The following is a 23,393-nucleotide window of genomic DNA, read 5'->3' as shown; positions in this document are numbered from 1 at the left end:
GGTTATTGAAATAAGTTATCTTGTTTTGTATTTTGGTGACATAGGTTGGTTTCAGCATAGTCTACGTATAATTAGTTTACAACTCGTTTTGTATTTTTTTCATGATGGTAATTGACAGTGTTGTTTCAGTACTCGATTGTCTGCAACTTGGCACAGGTTAGAATGCCATATAACTTATTTTGGGTCTGTTTGATTTAATCTGACTTTACCAGTTCATATGTGAGGTAACTTTACATTAGCCACACTCTTAATATGACGGTTCGTGGTACTGTTTTGTTGACTAAACCGAAGTAGGTTGCGTTGGTTCGAACCCGTGACTTATTTGCTGAGATATGAACTCTTTAAGTCACCGCTGCACCAGTGAAATGAGTCATTTTGGTTTATACACGCGTATGATACGATCAATACATTTTATACGAAAGTATAGCCAAGTGTTGATTTAATAAATCTTTGCTTTTTGAGTAGGTTACATCCATTAAACTTTCGTTTATGCATAGTATATCCAGTGAACCGTGTATTATTCATGGATCTAAGTAATAAATGTCTCTGAAATTAAATAACAGGGAACATCAATCAAAAGACTTGTATAAAACACTAGTTACAATTGCAAGAGTTATGGTTACCAGCTGTTTAAGTAATCGGTGAATCACAGATAAACCTCACTCTAAATATTTAATATAAATACAGCCGTTTCGTCCTATTGTGGGACTCTTCAGCAGTGCGCATCCACGATCTCGACTCGCGAAATTCGAATCCAGGACCTACCAGTCTCGCGCCAGAGCAGATTAATGTTTGTAACTAGGATAAAATCCTGATGTTTTTTTTAAATATTTGGAAATAAATGGTTATATAACAATCATATTGGAATTTAAAATAACTGAGCTGATAACGAATTTGATGACTTAACGTATTTATAATTAAGGGTTCTGATATTGTGAACAAAAATGAATCTTTGTAAAATGTAATGAAGCTACCGTCGATTTTAATTTTTACATTTGGCTTGATTTTACTTAATAATTCCTGAGATTCAAGCCGTCAAGTCCACTCAACTGAGGTTTTTTTAAGAATTACAATTTTAAGTCAGGTTAACAATAAGATTTTTAAACATTAGCGTGACTATGCTAAAGTTGAGTAAATAAAAATACAGTAATGATATTCTCTCCCTTTCTTATCACTCATAGTTCGCGATTGCAATGGAACTTACTGATGGGGAATAACCAACACAATTGTTCATGAACTAAGTGTAAATATACTGACTTCATAGTTTTCATTCTTCGATCATATTTATTTTTTCAAACTAAATTTCTATGTTTCGAGTCCAACGTGAACATCGATACTGAGAAATAGCTGGTAGATTCAGCTGATAAGTCTCAAATAGAATGAAACGTGTGTCCTGGATTTTCTTTCTAGCTATAACCCTTCTAAGATATTTGTGTTGAGGTTATCTACACAGGATGTGCATATTCCCATAGAGATTGACCGATTTCTATCCTCAACATCAACAATAGGACGATACGAACCGCTATAAATATATTTTTGTGTTTGACTTTTCACTGGATCCAAGATTATTTCTCTTCATTTTCCTTCTTTTTGTTCCTCGTATTCACGTTCAATCACGCTAAGTTCATTGATATATACATTCAAAATCAGGTTCCAGGTTGTACATACTTGATTGATTGATTCGACCTGAGATATCACATTTTTCATCTACACGGACATACACTCAAATACCATGATACACACAAAACAGGAGGATATGAATAAAATTAAACACAAGGTAAACATTTCTGATAGTAATAATAAACACAGTAAAAGTAGGTACATAAAATGATAGTAATGATCTGTAAAAGATCCTAGGTTGAATAAAAAAAATACCTCTTAATAGTGGGAATAAGCATTTTTCTCAATTGAAAACAAATATGTAGACTAAACTACAGAGTAAAGAGTGTTTTTTGAAACAAATCCAAGTAATAATGTCATCATTGTTTGTGTTTTGATCTTATTTAGATTGTAAAGTTGTGAAGTTAAAACAATACCTACAACTAATGAGGGTTCTTTCGTTTTTCCACTGATCAACTTGTCATCACACCCTCCATAAAAGTATTGGCTTAAGTTGACCGTATCCATCAACTGAAACTGGTGAAATGTTGTTGTTGTTGAACGTCGACACCGGCAGAAAACACAAACCCTTTTTAAGGATAATAATCTACTTTGACCTAATTCTCATATGATTTTTGTGGAGCATTGACTTCTTTCTCTTTGCAAATTTATTTCACTGGATTAAACTCCTTCAATAACATTTTCAAACGCTAATCTTTCGGAATACTGCTTATACTCTTACTAATTCCACCACTATGGGATTTGAATCGAGAACTACATCTCTGTGCTAATGTGGTATGGAAACTCGAAATGATGTACGTACGTACGAAGTTTTACGTTGTAACTGACTGACTGACTGAATTCTCATATGACTTTTATGGAGCGTTGACTCAGAAATTAAGACATTTGACGTTCAGTCAATAAGTTACATGTTTGAATCTCGTTCCGTCTAACTCAATTTGCTCAACGGAGCAGTATAACGAGTTCTTACGCTTTAATTATGACTGAAAGTTAAGAATTCTCAACTGTGACTGGTTGATGAGTTATTCAATTTATACCGTTCATAACCAAAGTAACAAAGCAACTTTTCAAAACCCTTCGAATGTTTACCAACTGCTAGCCATTAGCTAAACTGTTTATGTTGTATTTAGAATTTATATTGATATAAGTTTGTATTAGTGATCATTGTTAGGTCACAGTTCTCTTTGAAAATCTTTCAAGTGTTTTTCTTTTTTAAATAGCTTCATTTAACCTCAATAGGTAAAGGATTCATGTTTATTCTATTCATTTTAATGTTCACAAATATCAAATGTATCCTTGTCCTCTTTGTGTATTTTTTTGTGTGTGTCAAAACTGCAACAGATATCCTTTTGGATATATTTCTTACCTGAAATGTTGTATTTCTTTTTATAGTACGTAGCCTTTATGTTTGCCCTATATTTATAAAAGTGTATATGACGTCAAAGTAGAATAATCACTATTTATTCAATAATGAATGTTTAATGATGGTTATATTTTTGATAAGTGTAAACTGTTAATAAATTATTTGCCACCTTGAAGCATAAATTAACAAGTAGAGAATTTTTGTTTGGAAAAAAACAAACCAAAAACATTGTGAACAAAGATGGATGGTGACTAATAGTGAAATCCAGGACGCGCACTTCATCCTATTTGGGACTCGTCAGCTGGATTTGTCCGCATCTCAGAGTTGATGTTCACTCTGAGACTCGGACTCAGTACTGTTCGCTTCAAACGCCATCGCGTACATATATGAATTTCATTATTTTATGAAATTTATTTTCATCCCGTGTTATATCTTGTGGCCGAGTGGATGCCCAGTTAATGTATGACGTGATAAGACCGCCAATCAGGGAGCAGTGAATTATTGATTGGAACAGTGACACACGAAAACCGTACGAGCAGTCTAGAGTACGTATCGGTCCTGCTTCTTCCTAGTCCAGCCAGTTAAGTCCAAAACACCAATAACAGCCTCTGTGGTATAAATCATTATTCACAAACATACTGGGTTTATATACCAACCAAACTGACCACATCGCACCATAAAATAGAAAATAACATTTGTACAAGATATGGCCAAATGTGACTGCGAATAGGGGGAACAGTAATTAATAGACTGTGTATAACTCAAGAATGATAAATCGTACAGTAATAGTCTATGGGTCAAAATAAAGCTCATAATAAGAGGGACACGAATATGAATAGTTTAGTTACTTAACAATTATACAATAGGAAAATAGACATATCATATTGGTCCATAAATGGTCCATTGGTCTTCATACTTACCATTCATAATTCTTCACGGGATATAACATGTTCTATTCATTTTAATTCTTTCAACTTTGACCTTTAATCATTGTGAATAAAACATATCGGGATTAATGTATCCCATTATCAATTTAATTAAATGTTCGTATCAACCACTGACATATCTTTTATCGGATCTTCTAAATTTACTTTCCTACAATGTATGACTAAAAGACAATATCACATAAATTTATTGCATTTTAATGAATTACAATAACTTTTGTAATGTAATTATTTTCTATTGTTAGGGATAATAATCATGTTTGGAGATAAAAACATGGTGCAGAGTTTAGAAAGCTAATATTAACTACCGATAACATAATATGTAATGTTTATAAATAACAGTATAGAGTAATGTTGTAGTGCCGTGTTTCGTTAATCCTTTACCTTGATAACCGTTATAATACCAATCTTACCGATGCGTATTATCAGAAGGCAAAGAAAAGCGGCAACTACAGTTTGTTGTCAAATGAAACAGACCAGAAATTTACAAGCACATGAGCGAATATCAGCAAGCAGCAAGCGTAAGCAATTACATAGGCAGTTTATAGTAAAATCTAATAAGGACACAGCAAAACAAAACAAAAGCTGATAATAGGATTTGCGTGCATACATATATGGAGAAGAGTATGAGTGATCGAATGATGCTTAAGCAATCAACATTTTGGCTAGAGTGTTATGTGCTCTAGTTATCATAACATAACAAAGAAATAGATGAATTGTTACTATTCAAATAACGTTGTTTGTTAAGTTAATAAAAGAGCCTAACCAAAATTAACCATAATCGAAATTGATTGTAGGATGGTTACTATAATGTATAACTTTCTGGTTAATGGAAATCTATCTAGACAAGCATCATAAAGTATATATAATCAGTGTATATTAGTGATATTTCAAAATTCTGACGTAAAGTCTACTAACGCCATTAAACTATAAAAGCCTATTTGTTTTATATTTGAAGTAACTTCTTAAGGAATATAAAGCTGTGTTTCTACAATCTGGAAAACAAGTGCTTACATAGAATTCATTTGTCAGAAAAATATTTCAACATGATCAATGTCATCTGGTACAAAAACTTAACAACCTACACTTAAGTAAAAGATGATATGAGCTTGTGACTTCAGACAATATCGAAGCAGTACGCACAGGATGCATGTATGCCAACAAAAGACTGATCAACGGCAGTCCTAAATAACAGTGGGAAGATATGAGTAAACAACAAGAAGCGAATTCAAAAGATAATATAAGGTGTATGAAACTACTACCTACCATTTTTGTATAGTATAGAGAGGGAACTTTATTGAACGTTACATAGACAAATATCTGTACTAAACATTGCCATGATTTTAAGATTCGTTGACTGGTATTAGTTCTTGAGAAATTCATATTAAAAATTTAGAAATCAATAAACATTTCTATGACAATGATAGACTCATAATCGAATCAATGATACATGTAAGTCTAAATGTCACTTTTAATTTTATCACGCAAGTTCTATAGTTTAGTACTGTTTTATCATTTCTAAATACTCAGAATATTGATAAATTGTCAAAATAGTTGAACTAAAATTTGAACATACTTCTTACTGTAACTTAAAATATCTTTTCATCTAGAAAGATATCATAGACCCTCCGGAGGCTACTGTCGGTCCCAAGCCCGGGTAAAAGAGGAGGGTTAGACCTAGGGTTAGCGACCCCACCCCATAGAAAACCAACTCGCTAAAAAACGCTAACCAGAAAAAATTAAATATATTAGCGAAAATTGGGGACAAAATGTTGATTGTTTACACAATGGTTGACTGAATAATTAAAAATATAAAATTTTAAAAAGAGTGAAATTTAACTGTTCAATGAATATAATAATTACATTGACTATCAGTTTATACTGTTTACTTACATATGAATTAAACATGATTAAAGTAAACTAGAACAGATGTTATTTCATCTAGACTAGAATGAAAAAAGTTACATTATTCTTTATTAATTTCCTTTATATAAATTTAATTTATAAAGTTAATAATACTGTTAATTCATTTTACTTGTCTAAATACATTTTCCCCGTCTCACTCCCCCCTCCCTCTATATAACATATGTTTCTTATTTGTATTAAAATACAAAAAAAAAACACAAAAAAATACATCCGTATCCAGGCTAAATAATTTTTTTTTGACAATGTACTTTATTGATTTATTAAAACAAAATTATTAAAAAATAAAAAAAAGAATCTTTCACAAGTGAAAATAGGGATTTTGACGAAAAAAAGGAAAAGGAAAAAAATGAAAAAAAACAAAATTTGAATCATCAATGTTTAAATTAAACTCATTATGAATTTATTTAGATTAATTTACAGTGAAGTTAATTAACTGTGATTAGATCTTTTTATGTTAAATGTTTTTTTTTTGAAATTGTCTTTAAATTTTGTTTTTTTTTTAAAAAAAAATAAATATTATTTTAAATAATTTTGTTAATTTAATTAGACTAAAGTGTATTGTAAAAAAGTATTTTAAAATTAATAGAAAAAGAAAAAAAACAGACTTACATTTTGAAGTATGTATGTATGTATATCAGAAAGGATTTTTGTGAAGATTTTAGTAATTGAGGGATCCCACAATAGGACGAAACGGCTGTTCAGTGCTTCCACGTTTTCCATGGTTGTCTAGCTTTGATTTACTCATGATTTCAACTATATAAAATTACTAAAATCTCTACAAAAACCTCTCCGGATAATAATGATATGCTCACTAGTGAGTGGTTTCAAGAGATATTTCCTGGAGTTCTAGTGAGAAGCAGTGACCAGTGGAGTTCAACCACGTCTATTGTGAGATATCAACTCACTGAAGACAATGGTGGATGTGTCACTCAATTTCGTGGATTGGCTGAAGTTAAACATTAACACCGTTGGATGCCGGCTCAGTGGTCTATCGGTTAAGGGCTCGCACGCGAAACTGATAGGTCGTGGGTTGGAATCTCGCGAGTCGGGATCACGGATTTGCACTTCTGAGGAGTCCCACAATAGGACGAAACGACCGTCCAGTGCTTCCAAGTTATCCATAGTGGTCCATCTTCAATTGACTCATGTATATATATATCATTATGACGATTTTGTTACATAATTTTAGTTAAAATATATTTGGTTATGTATATAGGTGGTGAAGATCAGTACTAGTTAATATGTTCCTTGTATACGTTCATACTCAATGATCAATCCATTCCTGATCTATTTTGTAAACGTTTAAACAACAATTATTAAATTTTATTCTTAATAATTAGTTTAAAAATCTTTTATTCGTTAGTTGCTAATAACAGTATTAAATATATATATATATATATATATATATATATATATATATATAACCCTATTTCACTTTAGGAGTTCAAGCAGTGTTAGACTTCACTACTGTTAATCAAATAACTGGATAATATCTGTAATATTATATTTAAATCAAAATCATATTACAGATTCATTTTCTTAGATCACACTGATGAATATCTGTATATATGTTTATGTATGTAAGCAAAATCTACATTTCGCTATTCATAACAACGAAACGTCGAAATTCTTACCCATATATATGTATATATACATAACCTGTCAGAATAATTATCATATCACTTATGTATATCAGATCTATTTTATAATCTCACATAAATTGTGAAGTGTTATATTATGCTGTTGATTGTTGTTGTTTTGTTTTGTTTTAATTAAAGAAGAAAACGAAATATTGAACTTTCTATCTAAATGTTGTATCTAAATAAAGTAGTATATACATACAATATACAATATATATACAATAAGAGACTGACTAATTACTGTCATAACCATCAATGGGAAATATTCAAACAAACGATACATACAATGTTTAGTTGGTTTTCGATGTGGTTAAAATAAGAAAAGGGAATAAATTGAAGTAGCCAAAATATATTTAGACATTGAATTAAATATATATATGTAGATGAACTATTTATAAAACACTTGAAAAAAAGGCTAATATTACTTTCGATCATATTAATCAGTTGATTAATTTAGTGATATATTAGATAGTATAAAAAGAATGATCAAGAAAAATAAACTTTCAATTGTATCGAACATAAAATATTGTTAGAATGGGGTTTCGTAGAGATTTTAGTCATTTTATATAGTTGAAATCATGAGTCGATTGAAGCTAGACCACTATGATAAACGGCCGTCCAGTGCTTCTAGGTTAAGTGTTCGAGCGCGAGACTGATAAGTCCTGGGTTCGAATCTTGTGAGTTCCAGTCATATTCATCTGATGAGTTCTGAATAGAATAAAACGCACGTCCTGGATTCCATTGTTAACCACTATCGAACTCTGTTTAAATATTGAGTAAATAGCCTATTCAATTTAAACATACCCTGTTAGTAATATTTATTAGTTCACATGTAATCGGTGAATACAGATCATAAGGTTCATCATCCTGTTGATTTTGTAATTAGTTAGTTTTTCGGAATTCTCAATAATCAAAATGGGTTTTGTGGAGATTTTAGTCATTTTATAGTTAATCATGAGTCAATTGAAGTTAGACCACCATAGAAAACGGCCGTCCAGTGCTTCCAGGTTAAATGCTCGCGCGCGAGACTGACAGGTCCTGGATTCAAATCTCGTGAGGCGGGATCGTGGGTTGTATAGAATGGTATTGTATAGAATGGTTTCTATTATTATTTAGATAACATGGAATATAGTATAAATGTTCATAGATATAGATTTTCATACTACAACAGAATAAAACAAAATGAAATCATGTAGTTAGTTCCTTTTATGAATTTAAATAAAGACAAAACAAATATTGATGCAGAATAATAAGAATTCATTATATTTCTTGGTTTCTCATCAGCTCCTTACAACCCAATATGTATTAGAGTTCCACACTATTTATTACCCCAATGCTAAAACTCCAATACATATTTGGTTGTAAGCAGCTGATGAGAAATCACGAAATATATAATGAATTCTTATTATTCTGCATCAATATTTATTGTATCTTTATTTAATATGAAATCAATTGGAGAAATATTAACAGAAGTCGAAATAATAATTGACTTTGTAATAGTGATCGAAAAAAAAGTAACAGTCTGAATGGTGGAACTGGATTTATGGAATTAAAACTGTGTTGTGATATTGTAACGTCAACTAAAAAATAATAATGAAAAAAATGAATGAATCTGTTCCACAATGACTAATTAAAGATCATAGTCTTTGACGTCTCTAACAGGGAATTATATCCATAACGATATTCTTTGTGTACTTTTAATCGAAAAAGAATAAACGCTAAATGATTGTGTGAACATTTGACAGGATTTATGGAATAAAATGATGATGATGATGATGATGATGATGATAGTAGTAGTAGTTTCCATGTAAAACAACAAAAAACGTTTAACCTCACTTCGATATTATAACACCAAGTATTTATTAAATTTAAAAAAAAATTCTTTGAAAAATGATGGTTTATGATAAAACATTGATTCTCAACACATACAGGTGTTATGCATGAAAACTAGGAAAACGTACGAGTTGGTTGAAATAAGTTGTAGTGCTACAAATTGTAAAACAAATGAATCCTATGTTCAGAATATTTATTGGTTTATTAAAGTATATTTTAGCGAAGCTTTAGGAATATAAAAATTAATATATCGTAATTTTAAGTTGCTATGGTGATCTAGCTTAGATCAACCAATGAATTCAAATTTTAAAAAGATTACTTTATCTATTAAGACATTGTCTAAAAATGCGAGGTTACTTGCTGTGATAGGCTCACATTACTTTGCATTTAATTGTCAATTTTAATTTGTGTTGCATTATTAACAGGAAGATTTAAATGTATTACTTGTGGTTATGAAACATGAAAAGTGTAAGCATTATAAGCAGTTCGAAAAATATATTAACGTATTATTTGAAACTTATAACTGTGTATAGTTCATTTCCATCATCATGAAAAACATGTTCGCAATTTCATTTATTACAAAAATCAGGGAATTTTAAGTTTAATGATAGTTACCAGTCCTATGCTAGTTAGAATTCATATTGCTTATCATAAGACTATCAAGTAATTAGCTATGACGGTATTGATATTTACATCACCAACTTCTTTCCACATTTTATTATGCATTCATATAGCTTTTTATGTTCAAACATTTTGACAGCGAATTCGGAAACTGTCTATTCACATCAGGAACTGACATTTAATTTAGTAGAAAAAAAAACTAAACATATTTAGGTGTTTTTTGATATGTTGTTACCTGTAGAATCCGGCACACAAGTTTTAATCCATTTTCGCTTCCTCATCTGAATTCATTTACATCCTTGCAGTAATATTTACAAATTTCATAGTTCAGTGGAAAAAGCATCGATGTTTGAAATGAAACCTATGGAGTTAGAGTTTAAACACTAAAATTCAGACAGAACCAAATGACAAATCTGAAACAGAAAAAAATATGGGTTCCAGAACCCACTACTAGCTATAAATTAAATATACTACGAATTGTGATCAAATGGTATGTCAAAGTAATCTTTTCAGAATGAGTATATTTCAACACTGTTAAATTACAAGGTCTTACCATGTTTAAGTGTCGTTGAAGTGGAAAAATTGTAGCAAGCGAATTTGTTGGGTCGTTTACCAAACCCTGAAGTGATAACATGGATCTCTGGCCTAATTCTTAATAACCATGAACACTGTGGTGTGGTCTACTTATATCCATATATGTAGTATATATTGGTGGTTAGACATAGAATGTATTTTGGAAGAAGATCAGTAAGGAAAGAACAGGAATGCAGCACAATCGGTACGAAAATGCATGAACAATAAAATCAGAGAAGACGGACTGATATTTACAGAAGGAATAGTTAAGATTGAGACAATTGATTGTTGTTTTGCAAATCAACTTTTTACAGTATGGTTATCAGAACTTAGTGAGATAGTCTGTAATTTGTGCTTAAATACATTCGATTGTCCCACTAGTGTTCTTGTTCACTACAACACAATAATTTTGTGGATTCGAACTGCAGTTTTAGACAGTAATAAATACATATTACATTAAATTGGAACAAACTACATGTCGATAGCCCCCAAATACCCTGGTACGGTTAAGAGTGGGGAGAGTACGCTCTACCTCTTCAAATGCTCTCACATGCCAGGGAATTTCTACTGACTGCGAATGTCCGGCACTTTAACCGGGTTGGTGGACACGGAAAGGGGAGTTGGAAAACCCTCATTCCAAACCAATGGTACACGTGGGCTCCAGTATCCTAAGGGAACAAATGGCATATGAATCAATCGTTGGTCACCGGCTACCATGGGATCGCATCTCCTTACGATGCTCCACTGCCTTTTGTATCAGACCTTTAGGTCAAAGGCTCCGGGTGTGGCTCCCTAAGAGAACCACCCGCTTCAGTTTGGGCACCCGGGCTGTATCACAGCCCTCACACGAATCAAATGAGATTTTTGTGGCGCATATCTATTTGGTGCCTCCTTGTACCAATATCTTTGTGTTCAAATAATCCATGTCGATAGCTCTTTGAATATTATGATAACTGTAACAGATATTATCCAACAATTGAATTTATTATCAAATGATAAAGAAATCCCTATATTTTTTTTCTAAAAGAAAAAATGTAACATTGATAAATTACATGTCTCGTTTTTCCCCCTTTTTTTCTGTTGTTGTTGTTGTTGTTATTGTCCATTTCTAATTATCATGAACATGAAAATTTATTTCTATAAAAGGACATAATTTCAATAAAAATATAAAGAAAAAAACAACCAGAAACTGGTACACATATACAGACAAGTTATAGTTGTTAATGATTAGCTATTGAATTGAGAAAAAAGGATTATGTACTCAATATGGAATAACCTGCATATTTCATAATACCATATTATAAAGCTGTTTATTATTATTATTATTATTATTATTATTATTATTACTTGTTCACTTTCATTCCCCCCTCTAAAAAAATGAAAAAAAAAGAAAAAAAATTTTTTCTATTCATTGAATAGATAGGTAATCATTCGACAAACAATTAATTTATTTTATAGAGTTGAGATCGTGAGTCAATTGAAGCTAGACCACCATGGAAAACCCGGAAGCACTGGATGGCCGTTTCGTCCTACTGTGGGACTCCTCAGCAGTAAGCAACCACTGAGCCGGCATCCAACGGTGTTAATATTTAACTTCAACTGATCCACGAAATTGAGCAACCATTCACCAATGTCATCAGTGAGTTACTATCTCACAACAGACCTGGTTGAACTCCACCGGTTACTGCTTCTCACTAGAACTCCAGGAAATACCTCATGGAGTCAGTCACTAGTGAGCACATGATCATTGTCAGAAGGGGTTTTGTGGAGAGTTTAGTAATTTTATAGAGTTGAGATCGTAATTACGTAATAAAACGGTTAACTTGAGCAATCAAAGAAATACCTATATAGAATGTTTACTTGTGTTTATTAGTTATTTCATCTAACTCTTTTCCGTTATTGAGTCAAGTTATTTTAAAATGAATGTGAAAATGATCGTTTACCCACCACCTTCCAGATTGTAATACACTACACTGAAATGCATTTTGTAATAAACTCCTTTCTGGATAGATCATGTACAGATTCATTCGGTAGATAATATTTGGTTGCATTATAACACGGAGTGTTTCCAATTCTGGAATAGTGCTTCAATACACAATAAAAAATACATAATACCTGTCAATGAAAGCAACACAATCAAAATAAAAAAAAAATCAATATGGCTGCCGCCAAGACTAAGTATCAACTAAAACAACATAAATATAAATCAGGAAGAAACATTGAAACTCAGTATTATCATTTGTATATGTACTAAGATAGCAAATTACGAAATTGACAAATGATCAACAAACTTTTGAGTGTAATCACATGAAAATACTTATGTAATCATAGATATTTATACATTAAAATCTGTAACCTAAATAAAATGTAATCTATGATAGATCGAAAAATTACAAATATTTTTCTAATCAAAAAGTTCATCATCAGATCTTTTTGCAATTACTTACTTACTCACTATTGTTATCCCTCGTTGAAGAGTATAAGTCGCTCACCACCATTCTCCATCTAACGTTTTCAATCACAACTACCAAAATCACAGTAGTCCAATAAATATTTAAAAGTGTCATTTAATGTTTTAATTTTATACCTCTGCTTTCCTCTTACTATACTAGAAGCTTACATGTTTCAATATATATATATATATATATAATATTATTCATATCTATTTAAAGATAAAATAAAAAAGATTAAGAGTAATTGAGTTTTAAGGCACAAAAAAAAACAGAATGTGTACTAGAAATATTCTTACTTTGCAAAAATGAATATTGTTAGTGACTATTGGATATGAATGTTGTTGTTGTCGTTGTTGTTGTTATCTATTATACTACTTAATCAACTATTTCCATTTACTACTATTATATTGTTTGCTGTTATTAAATTGAAGAATAAGTTAACTAATAAATGAAGTTAAAAGATGGAACTAGGATATGCTTTTAAGTTATAATTTGTTTCTTATTTAAAGTCAAGATGTTAATGTATTACACGCTTAATGGAATATATATATATATATATAACTGTTGGGCTCTGTATTTGCCAAATAGAATTTAGGAATTCATGCAAAGAACATTTCGTCCTAGATACACTTTTAAGTAAGTAATTCCCAATGTTACGTACAACTTGTTGTTTTCTTTAGTATGATTTAACATATACAGGAAGATTTAGAAAGGTCGATTTACGGTAGCCAACATTCAATGATATTTCATTCATTATTAATTGTAGTCAACTATGTTTTTTTATTTTTTATTTCCAGTTAGGTTTTAAAAGAAATTAATTTTAGGGGTGTATTTCATTGTAGGTTAGTTAATTTTATTGTTCAATGTTAGGTATTTTGCATGCCTTGCAGTGAACTTTACTTACTTACTTACTTACTTACTTACTTACTTACTTACTTACTTACGCCTGTTACTCCCAATGGAGCAAAGGCTGCCGACCAGCATTCTACAACCCACTGTGTCCTGGGTCTTCCCTTCTAGTTCTATCCAAAGTTTGTTCATTCTTCTCATGTCTGTTTCCATTTCTCGGCGTAATGTGTTCTTTGGTCTTCCTCTTCTCATTTGGCCTTCAGGATTCCATGTGAGGGCTTGCCTTGTGACGCAGTTGGGTAATTTCCTCAATGTGTGTCCTATCCACTTCCACCGCTTCTTTCTGATTTCTTCCTCCACTGGAATCTAGTTTGTTGTCTACCACAGTAGGTTGTTGCGGATAGTGTCTGGCCAACGGATCCGAAGTATTTTGCGTAGACAACTTTTAATAAACACCTGTATCTACTGGATGATGGCTTTCGTAGTTCTCCACGTCTCTGCCCCATACAGTAGAACTGTCTTCACATTTGTATTGAAAATTCTAACCTTGGTATTGATTCACAATTGTTTTGAGCTCCAGATGTTTTTCAGTTGTAAATATGCTGCTCATGGTTTGACGATCCTCTCCCTCACATCTGCATCAGATCCACCGTGTTCATCAATGATGCTGCACAGATATGTTAAGGTTTCCACATCCGCTAAAGCATCTCCGTCAAGTGTAAGCTTGGAGTGGATATAAAGTGAATATTGCACATATTCATTACTGATGTAACTCTTTTTTCAAATGGTTTCTAAAGATATCCCTTCAAAAGAGTTTTATTGTTTATTTTTTATCTCGTTAAAACAACCATCTTTGATGTACTACAGAATATTTGTAGCTCAAAGTGAGGGTTTTAAAAGTTTTTGTCTTCTGAATTTTTGGAAACATTTTTCATTCCAGGTATTTGGTATTCAACAGATATGTGGGAATTTTTCAAATCTATATGTCATTAAGAAAGAAGCTTTAAAATTTCAGGGTTATAAATCAGATCAAGAGAGAATAGTAACTAAAATAAATATGTGAACAATGATCACATATTTACGAACATCAAGTTACGAAATTCCAGATCAATGTAACATGCTGTTACCTAATCATGGAAGGATTATAATGGCTTACTTTTATTTGGTGTATATGCTAAATAAACTGAATAATCTAGCTAATAAAGTATGACATCTTCAGCATGATTGTTCTTTTTTTGAATGGTCTTTTTAACAAACTATGCATGATTCCAATTATTTAGTATTTGTCCCTGAATGCAAACACACGAATTAAAAGTGAATGAATAATTTTCATCACTGACAGCTTTGATTATCATGATCACTTAGCTGATTTTTATTTATAAAAGAACATAGGTGATTATAGTGATTAAATTGGTGATATGTCCGGTAAACCTATAATCAAATTTCAGTCAAATGTAATTCAGATGACAGTATTGTAAATCACAAGTTATAAAGTATATCGATAAACCTTGAATTCTACCTATCATATAAATATAGTATATATCAATATAGTATTTTCATTGTTGAAATCATGAGTCGATTGAAGCTATATCACCATGGGAAAACCTGGAAGCAGTGAACGTCCGTTTCGTCCTATTATGGAACTCCTCAGCAGTGCGCAACCACGATCCCGCCTCACGAGATTCGAACCCTGGACCAACCAGTCTCACGCCAGAGCACTTAACCGATAGATCACTGAGCCTGCCAGCATCCAACGGTGTCAATGTTTAACTTCAACCAATCCACTATGTTTGAGCAACTGTTCACCAATTGTCTTCAGTGAATTGATATTTCTACAACAGACTTTGTTGAACTACATAATAAGACGAAACAGCCGTCCAGTGCTTCCACGTTTTCCCTGGTGATCTAGCTTCAAATGACTCATGATTTCAACTATGAAAATACTGAAATCTCCATAAAACCCCTTCTGATATATAATTAGGATTATTAAGATGTATTAGTTTTTAAAAATACTTTCAAAACACTGTTATCAATAGGGAAAACAAAACATTGAAATGTTTATAGAAGCCTTACACCCACATAAATTTGTTCATGTTGAAACTAATTTATGGTTTATGTTTTATTTGAATATTTAACGTGTTATTTATAATCTTGTAGATTGATTAATTATTAACTACTACTACTACTACCACTGCTACTACTACTACTACTACTACTACTACTACTACTACTACTACTACTACTACCAATGTACCGTTTTTTTATAAACAGTAAACAGTTGAATACCTGTTTGTCTATCCGATCATAATATTTTTGTGTCATATATGCTTAGATACATCAATTTGACTGCCAAATCAAATGTATATTCTACATAGCTTAAATAATTGATTTTTACATAAATCTACTCATCTTTATACAACAATATATATCTCATGTAGTTCTCACTTCCCTTACAAATGTTATACTCTTTAAATATATTCTGTTGAATCGGTGTATAAAATATATAAAAACTGTTTATACATTTCGAAACCGACTTCTCATATCATGTAAAGTAAATTTAGTTCCATAATAGGATAACTCTAAGGAAACAACCGAAATTACTATTGGGTTCACTATCATGTTTAGGTCAGGAGAGTTTACATCAATTTACCGAGTAAAGTAGTTTTAATTAGTCTTGTTTTGTTATTTTGTTAATCTAATTGAAGTAAACATTTTCCTATACGAGAAAAAGAAAAGACTAAGCTAATAATTGATTAATAATGAGATTGGGAAAAAAGAAAAACTTAATGATATGTCTCGTAGGTTGAACTGCTTTATTCGGATCCTAGCTATTCGGATAACCCCAGGCTAGCACTACTCAGCGACTTGAAAGACCAGAGAGAAGACACGAGTATCAGAGAAGCACTTTACTACAAGGTTCAATTATGTACAGAAAAAACAGGGGTTTTATAGTAATTAAAAGACCTTGAGATTCCATAGTAGCAGTATGTTAACAGCCAATCAGGACCTTGTTATTTTAGTAGCATTTTAGTAGCATAGCTTCTAACTAATCGCTGATTGGTTGGGCTCTTTATGAGCCTCTCTAGAGTTTATTGTAAGCCGACCTAACACTTAATAAATTTTAAAGATGGATAGTAGCTAGCAGTGGAATCCAGTTTGACGGGCTTTCTGTCCTATTTGGGGCCCGTCGGCTGGATATACGTGCATCTCAGAGTTGATGTTCACTCTAGGAATCGATCTCATGTATGTCAAGCTGAAGAGTCTCAAATGGGACGAAACACACGTCTTCGATTCCACTGCCAGCCACAATCCAACTTTGTATAGAATACTTGTGGAATTAAAGTTATATCGAGGCAATACGCACAGTATGCACATATGCCAATTAGAGACTGATCAATTGCAGTCGTAAACATCAATGAGAAGATTCAAACAAATAGTACCAAGTGAAATTAATAAATTTTAATATAATAGTCTAAAAAAATTAATTATGAGTTGTCCAACTCTATTCTTTATGAGTATTTTTCTCGTTTCAGTTCAAATAATAATAATTCATACCTCTTATTACATAGTTTAGATGTTCATTTCTTTGTTTTGTTATATTACTAAACAAAATTAGTTTATTTTATCAAGGAGTAGCTGTCTATTTGTATAATCTTTACAATGAAAATATAAAGGTGAACAAAATGGTGAACAGAATACGGGTGGGGACAATCGAATGTATTAAAGCACAGCATTACAGACTATCTCACTAAATTCTGATAACCATACAGTGAACAGTTAATTTGCAATATAACAATCAATTGTCTCAATCTTCATTGTTCCTTCTGTAAATACCAGTCCGTCTTCTCTGATTTCATTGTTCATGCATTTTCTTACCGATTGCGTTTCATTCCTGTTCTTTCTTTATCGATCTTCTGCCAAAATACATTCTATGTCTGACCATCACCATATACTACTTATGTAAATATAAGTAGACCATACCATAATATCTATGGAACGATAAGAAAATTATGTAAAACCATACGTCAGCAGTTTATCAACTTATAAATACTTATATTTAAAATATATAATATATCTTTTTCATTTGGTCATCTTCAATATATTTAAATTTACTGGTGTAATAGTCAAACAGGGATAACTTTTAAAATAAAGCCTGATTAAAGAGTTGAAGTTGATACATTGTACTCATAATGTATATTCATCAGTTTGACAAATCAGTGACTGTAATGTGGGATTCCAGCAAGCTACCGCTTCTTTTTTACAAAAACAATTTATAGCTGACTAATTCACTACAGAATGAAGATGATCTTGATAATAATTTGTGTATAATTAGTTATAAAGAATTTTTGATTATTTTTTATCTACTGAGTTACTGAGTCCAGATAGGTGCTGACTTATTCAATGGGTATGATGTGTGTTTTAATTATTTCAGTTTAAATATTTTGCCGTGAATTCGAATCAGTCATTACTAGTGAGCTTGTACCTTGTGTGGATTTTCACGATAAAGTCATTTTATTGCAAGATGTTTTGAATAGATAAATTTTGACTAGCAATGTATTCAGAAGCTTAGTGGACTGAGTTCAGAGATATGATTCTTATGTCATAATTTAAACATCAGTACTGGAATACTGGCATATCAGTGTGACAAATGTCAACGAAAACAAAACATTGACTCTAGATTTCACTATGAGGCAAAATCTTTCTATTTTAAAATAAAACGTTGTAAAAAAAATGATCACATTAAGGCAAAGTGCATGAGATGAACACAATTAATCACGAAACAATAAATATTTGGTAATGAATACCAAAAACAATATAATTTAAACTCTTACTTCTATTGTGATATGGTCTATTTATATCCATATAAGTAGTATATGGAGATGGTCAAACATAGAATGTATTTTGGCATAAGACGGATAAGGAAAGAACAGAAATGAAGCGCAATTGGTAGGAAAATGCATGCAAAATAATAATCAGAGAAGATGGACTGATATTTGCAGAAGAACCAGTTAAGATTGAGACAATTGATTGTTATTTTACAAATTAACTATTAACTGTATGGTTATCAGAATTTAATGAGATAGTCTGTAGTTTGTGCTTAATTACATTCGATTGTCCCACCCGTGTTCTTGTTCACTACACTACTACTACTACTACTGTAGTGAACAAAACACTGGTTGGGGACAATCGAATGTATTTAAGCAAAGATTACAGACTATCTCAATAAATTCTGATTACCAAACAATGAACAGTCAATTTGCAAATTAACAACCAATTGTTTCAATCTTCACTGTTTCTTCTCTTATTCCATTGCTCATGCATTTTCCAAACGATTGCGCTTCATTTCAGTTCTTTGCACATCGGTCTTCTGGCAAAATACATTCTACGTCTGACCAACACCATATACTACTTATATAGATATAAGTAGACCACACCACACTCGTCCCCCCTTTAAAGCATTCGACCATGCGGTGGTTCTGCTCGCCAAGCCGCAATCTTCTTCCACTGCAGTCTGTGCCAAACTCTCCGTCAGAATGTCGAGTCTGCGGCGCGCTGACCTCCATAGCTCCGTCGACCTGCCGGGGCACCAACATCCGCATCCACCCGGCACCTGGGACGTTCAACACCCGTACTCCACCGGCCTGCTGAGCCATCTACATCCGATGTCCGCCCAGCAGCCGCACGTCCCACTGCTCCTCTCCGTCGACAGCACCCGCTACAGCCAACGCCGCCCCGCCAGAACACTCCACTCGACGCCACCTCTCCGCACCAGACTGCCCCAACTAGCACCTCCACTCCAGACCCGCAGCGGCGTCCGCAGAACAGCACCCTTCCTCCTTCTGGTTGGCAGCGACACCAAATGTAGTGAACAAAACACTGGTTGGGGACAATCGAATGTATTTAAGCAAAGATTACAGACTATCTCAATAAATTCTGATTACCAAACAATGAACAGTCAATTTGCAAATTAACAACCAATTGTTTCAATCTTCACTGTTTCTTCTCTTATTCCATTGCTCATGCATTTTCCGAACGATTGCGCTTCATTTCAGTTCTTTGCACATCGGTCTTCTGGCTAAATACATTCTATGTCTGACCAACACCATATACTACTTATATAGATATAAGTAGACCACACCACACTACTACTACATATAACATTTATACTAAACTGCTCATCTGAACATTCACTATTTAATTCAGAGAACTAAACAGTTATATTATCATAATTTATGACTTCTTATCCGTCTGTAGATAATAATATAAGTTCATTTAGTATTGTTTGTTTAAATCTTGCCATCGATGTGTTAGGACTGCAACTGATCAGTCTCTCTAAATAGGACGAAACACGCATCCTGGATTCCACTGCTAGCCACTATCCATTTTTGTTTACCAATAATATAAATGTTCATTAGTCTCTATTCATCAGTAGTTATGCTAAGATTCTTAACAAATGATCGACATAGATTTCAAAATAAAAGACTCAATTATATTTCATATATATTATCGATCTTATGTCGTTTACATCTATAATTTTGTCGGTACAATTACCTGAGGACCAATTTGATCAAAAAAATAGTAAAACAAAAATATTTGTTTACATATTTCATAATAAGTTGAAAAGTCATTTGATTGTATTTACTGTTATCGATTAATTATTAGTTTATAAACCATGATTGGATTAGACTTTTGAAAAAAGGTTGGTACATGTTAACCTTAAGTTAACCAGGCTAATCAATATGTGTCAAGATTGTCAAATGTATATATATATATATAAAGTATTATTTAACTGTATGATATTAACAAAAGCCATCTAACAATAGTTATATATATGTCACATAGTGTAAAAGTACTTGAACTACATACAACCATACTTCAACGGTAAGCACAGTGATATTATATAGGCCTTCGTTCGTTGTTGTCTATTATTTGTAATGCTATTCTATCATAATTCTCTATATAAGCATATATATATACATTTCAAAGTTGAAATCATGAGTCGATTGAAGCTAGACCACGTCTGTTGTGAGACAACAACTCACTGAAGATAATTGACTAATGGTCGCTCATAATTCGTGGATCGGTTGAAGTTAGATATTAACACCATCGGATGCCGGCTCAGTGGTCTATCGGCTAAGGGCTCTGGCTCGAGACTGGTAGGTCCTGGGTTCGAATCTCGCCAGTGCGGGATCGTGTATGCGCACTGCTGAGGAGTTCCATAATAGTACAAAACGGCCGTCCAGTGCTTCCAGGTTTTCAATGGTGGTCTCGCTTCAATTGACTCATGATTTCAACTTTGAAAACTATTGAAATCTCCACAAATCTCCTTCTGATATATATATATATATATATACATGTATAGATATAAACATATCACTAAATCATTGTCGTTATCTTATCTTTTCACTTTCTAGACAGCAACAACAAAATCAAGGAAATATTGAATCATTGCATACTTCTTCAAGTACATTATGCTCATTTATTCCAGCCACGCCTAATTGGACAGTAAGTAAAATGTTGAATAAATAATGTAAAGTAGAAACAAAAAAAACATTATTTATTTTAAAGAATAATATTGATATAATCAGTCTCAGACTTTGTTTATCTATCTATCTTTCTATTTACCTACTTATCTACCTCTCTCTCTCTGTATATATATTACTTATTTCCGCCTTTTACCCCTCGTCGAGAAGCATAGGCCGCTTACCAGCATTCTCCATCCAACTCTGTCCTGAGCCTTCCTTTCCAGTTCTTTCCAGTCAACATTCATCCTTTTCATATCTGCTTCTATTCCCCGGCGTAATGTGTTCTTTGGCCTTCCTCTTTTCCGCTTCCCTTCCGGATTCCAAGTTAGGGCTTGCCTTGTAATGCAAATTGGTGATTTCCTTAATGTATGCCCTATCCACTTCCAACGTCTTTTCCTAATTTCCTCTTCAGCTGGAAGCTGGTTTGTCCATTTCACTTGACAATATTTCAAGCTTTCACACTGAAAAAGGATCTTTTAGTATAAAAGTGGAGTCACATATTGATAGGTAAATGATAATTAGAAATAAAACAACGAATGATGACTTAATATATAACTTACAGTTGAGTTTATGTGAAAATATCTTAAAACAACTATTTGATAAATACCTTTCAAAATTATACTAATTTCCCAATGAATACTTAACCAGGATTCATATTTTCTTTTTTACAGCTCTTTCTAACAAATACTTACTTACTTACGCCTGTTACTCCCAATGGAGCAAAGGCTGCCGACCAGCATTCTACAACCCACTGTGTCCTGGGTCTTCCCTTCTAGTTCTATCCAAAGTTTGTTCATTCTTCCCATGTCTGTCTCCATTTCTCGGCGTAATGTGTTCTTTGGTCTTCCTCTTCTCCTTTGGCCTTCAGGATTCCATGTGAGGGCTTGCCTTGTGACGCAGTTGGGTAATTTCCTCAATGTGTGTCCTATCCACTTCCACTGCTTCTTTCTGATTTCCTCCTCCACTGGAATCTAGTTTGTTGTCTACCACAGTAGGTTGTTGCGGATAGTGTCTGGCCAACGGATCCGAAGTATCATGCGTAGACAACTTTTAATAAACACCTGTATCTACTGGATGATGGCTTTCGTAGTTCTCCACGTCTCTGCCCCATACAGTAGAACTGTCTTCACATTTGTATTGAAAATTCTAACCTTGGTATTGATTCACAATTGTTTTGAGCTCCAGATGTTTTTCAGTTGTAAATATGCTGCTCTTGCTTTGTGGATCTTCACCCTCACATGTGCATGAGATCCAGCCTGTTCATCAATGATGCTGCCCAGATATGTAAAGGTTTTCACATCCTCAAAAGCTTCTCCGTTATGTGTAATTCGATTGGTGCATGTTGAATTATATCGAAGAGTTCTGCTTTTCCCTTTGTTTATATTGAGACCTACTGCTGCTGAGGCTGCTTCTAAACTGGTCGTCTTTTCCTGCATTTGTTGTTGCATGTGTAATAGAAGAGTCAGATCATCTGCAAAGTATAAATCGTCCAGCTGCATCCTCGCTGTCCACTGTATCCCGTGCTTCCCTCCAGATATTGACGTCTTCATGAGCCTGTCGATCACCAGGAGAAAGAGAAAGGGTGAGAGTAAGCAACCTTGCCTAACACCGGTCTTTACCTTGAATGAGTCGGTGAGTTGTCTTCCATGGATGATTCGGCAGTTTAATCCATCATAGGAATTACGTATGATATTGAATATCTTCTGAGGCACGCCGTAGTGTCGAAGAAGCCTCCATAGTGTTGTCCTGTCCACGCTTTCAAATGCCTTCTCATAGTCAATGAAGCTGATGTAGAGTGATGAATTCCAATAATTTTCTTAATTAAATTAAGATCATTCAGTAAAAAATATTGTGTCAAGTAACATAATGTTTGTAATAATAAAACTGTCCTTTCCAACAAGTAGATATTCATCAATGTCATCTATAATAACAGAATTAGTAAAACTAACTAAACAGATTATTTCGATTTAGGTTAGTATATTTCACTAAGGTTTATTCAATATGGTAGTTTAACGCTGATATTATGTGTAAAATATTAGAATACC

At 32.8% G+C, this 23,393-nt stretch overlaps 1 protein-coding gene across 1 annotated transcript in view; it reads left to right on the top strand.

Moving 5' to 3' along the window:
• The window catches only part of Smp_131210 (hypothetical protein), a gene marked incomplete at both ends in the record, with an annotated part of 45,684 nt that overhangs the window by 1,288 nt on the left and 21,003 nt on the right, over positions 1 to 23,393 (top strand). Inside the window, 2 exons of the mRNA XM_018798416.1 lie at positions 9,860 to 9,989; positions 21,238 to 21,328. Of these exons, the coding sequence (XP_018653360.1) occupies positions 9,860 to 9,989; positions 21,238 to 21,328 (221 nt within the window). The remainder of the gene's footprint in view (positions 1 to 9,859; positions 9,990 to 21,237; positions 21,329 to 23,393) is intronic.

The sequence above is a fragment of the Schistosoma mansoni genome, chromosome 6 (assembly GCF_000237925.1).
Source record: "Schistosoma mansoni strain Puerto Rico chromosome 6, complete genome".
Classification (NCBI taxonomy): domain Eukaryota; kingdom Metazoa; phylum Platyhelminthes; class Trematoda; order Strigeidida; family Schistosomatidae; genus Schistosoma; species Schistosoma mansoni.
Note: the sequence above shows the minus strand (reverse complement) of the source record. Positions and strands in the feature narration are given on the sequence as shown.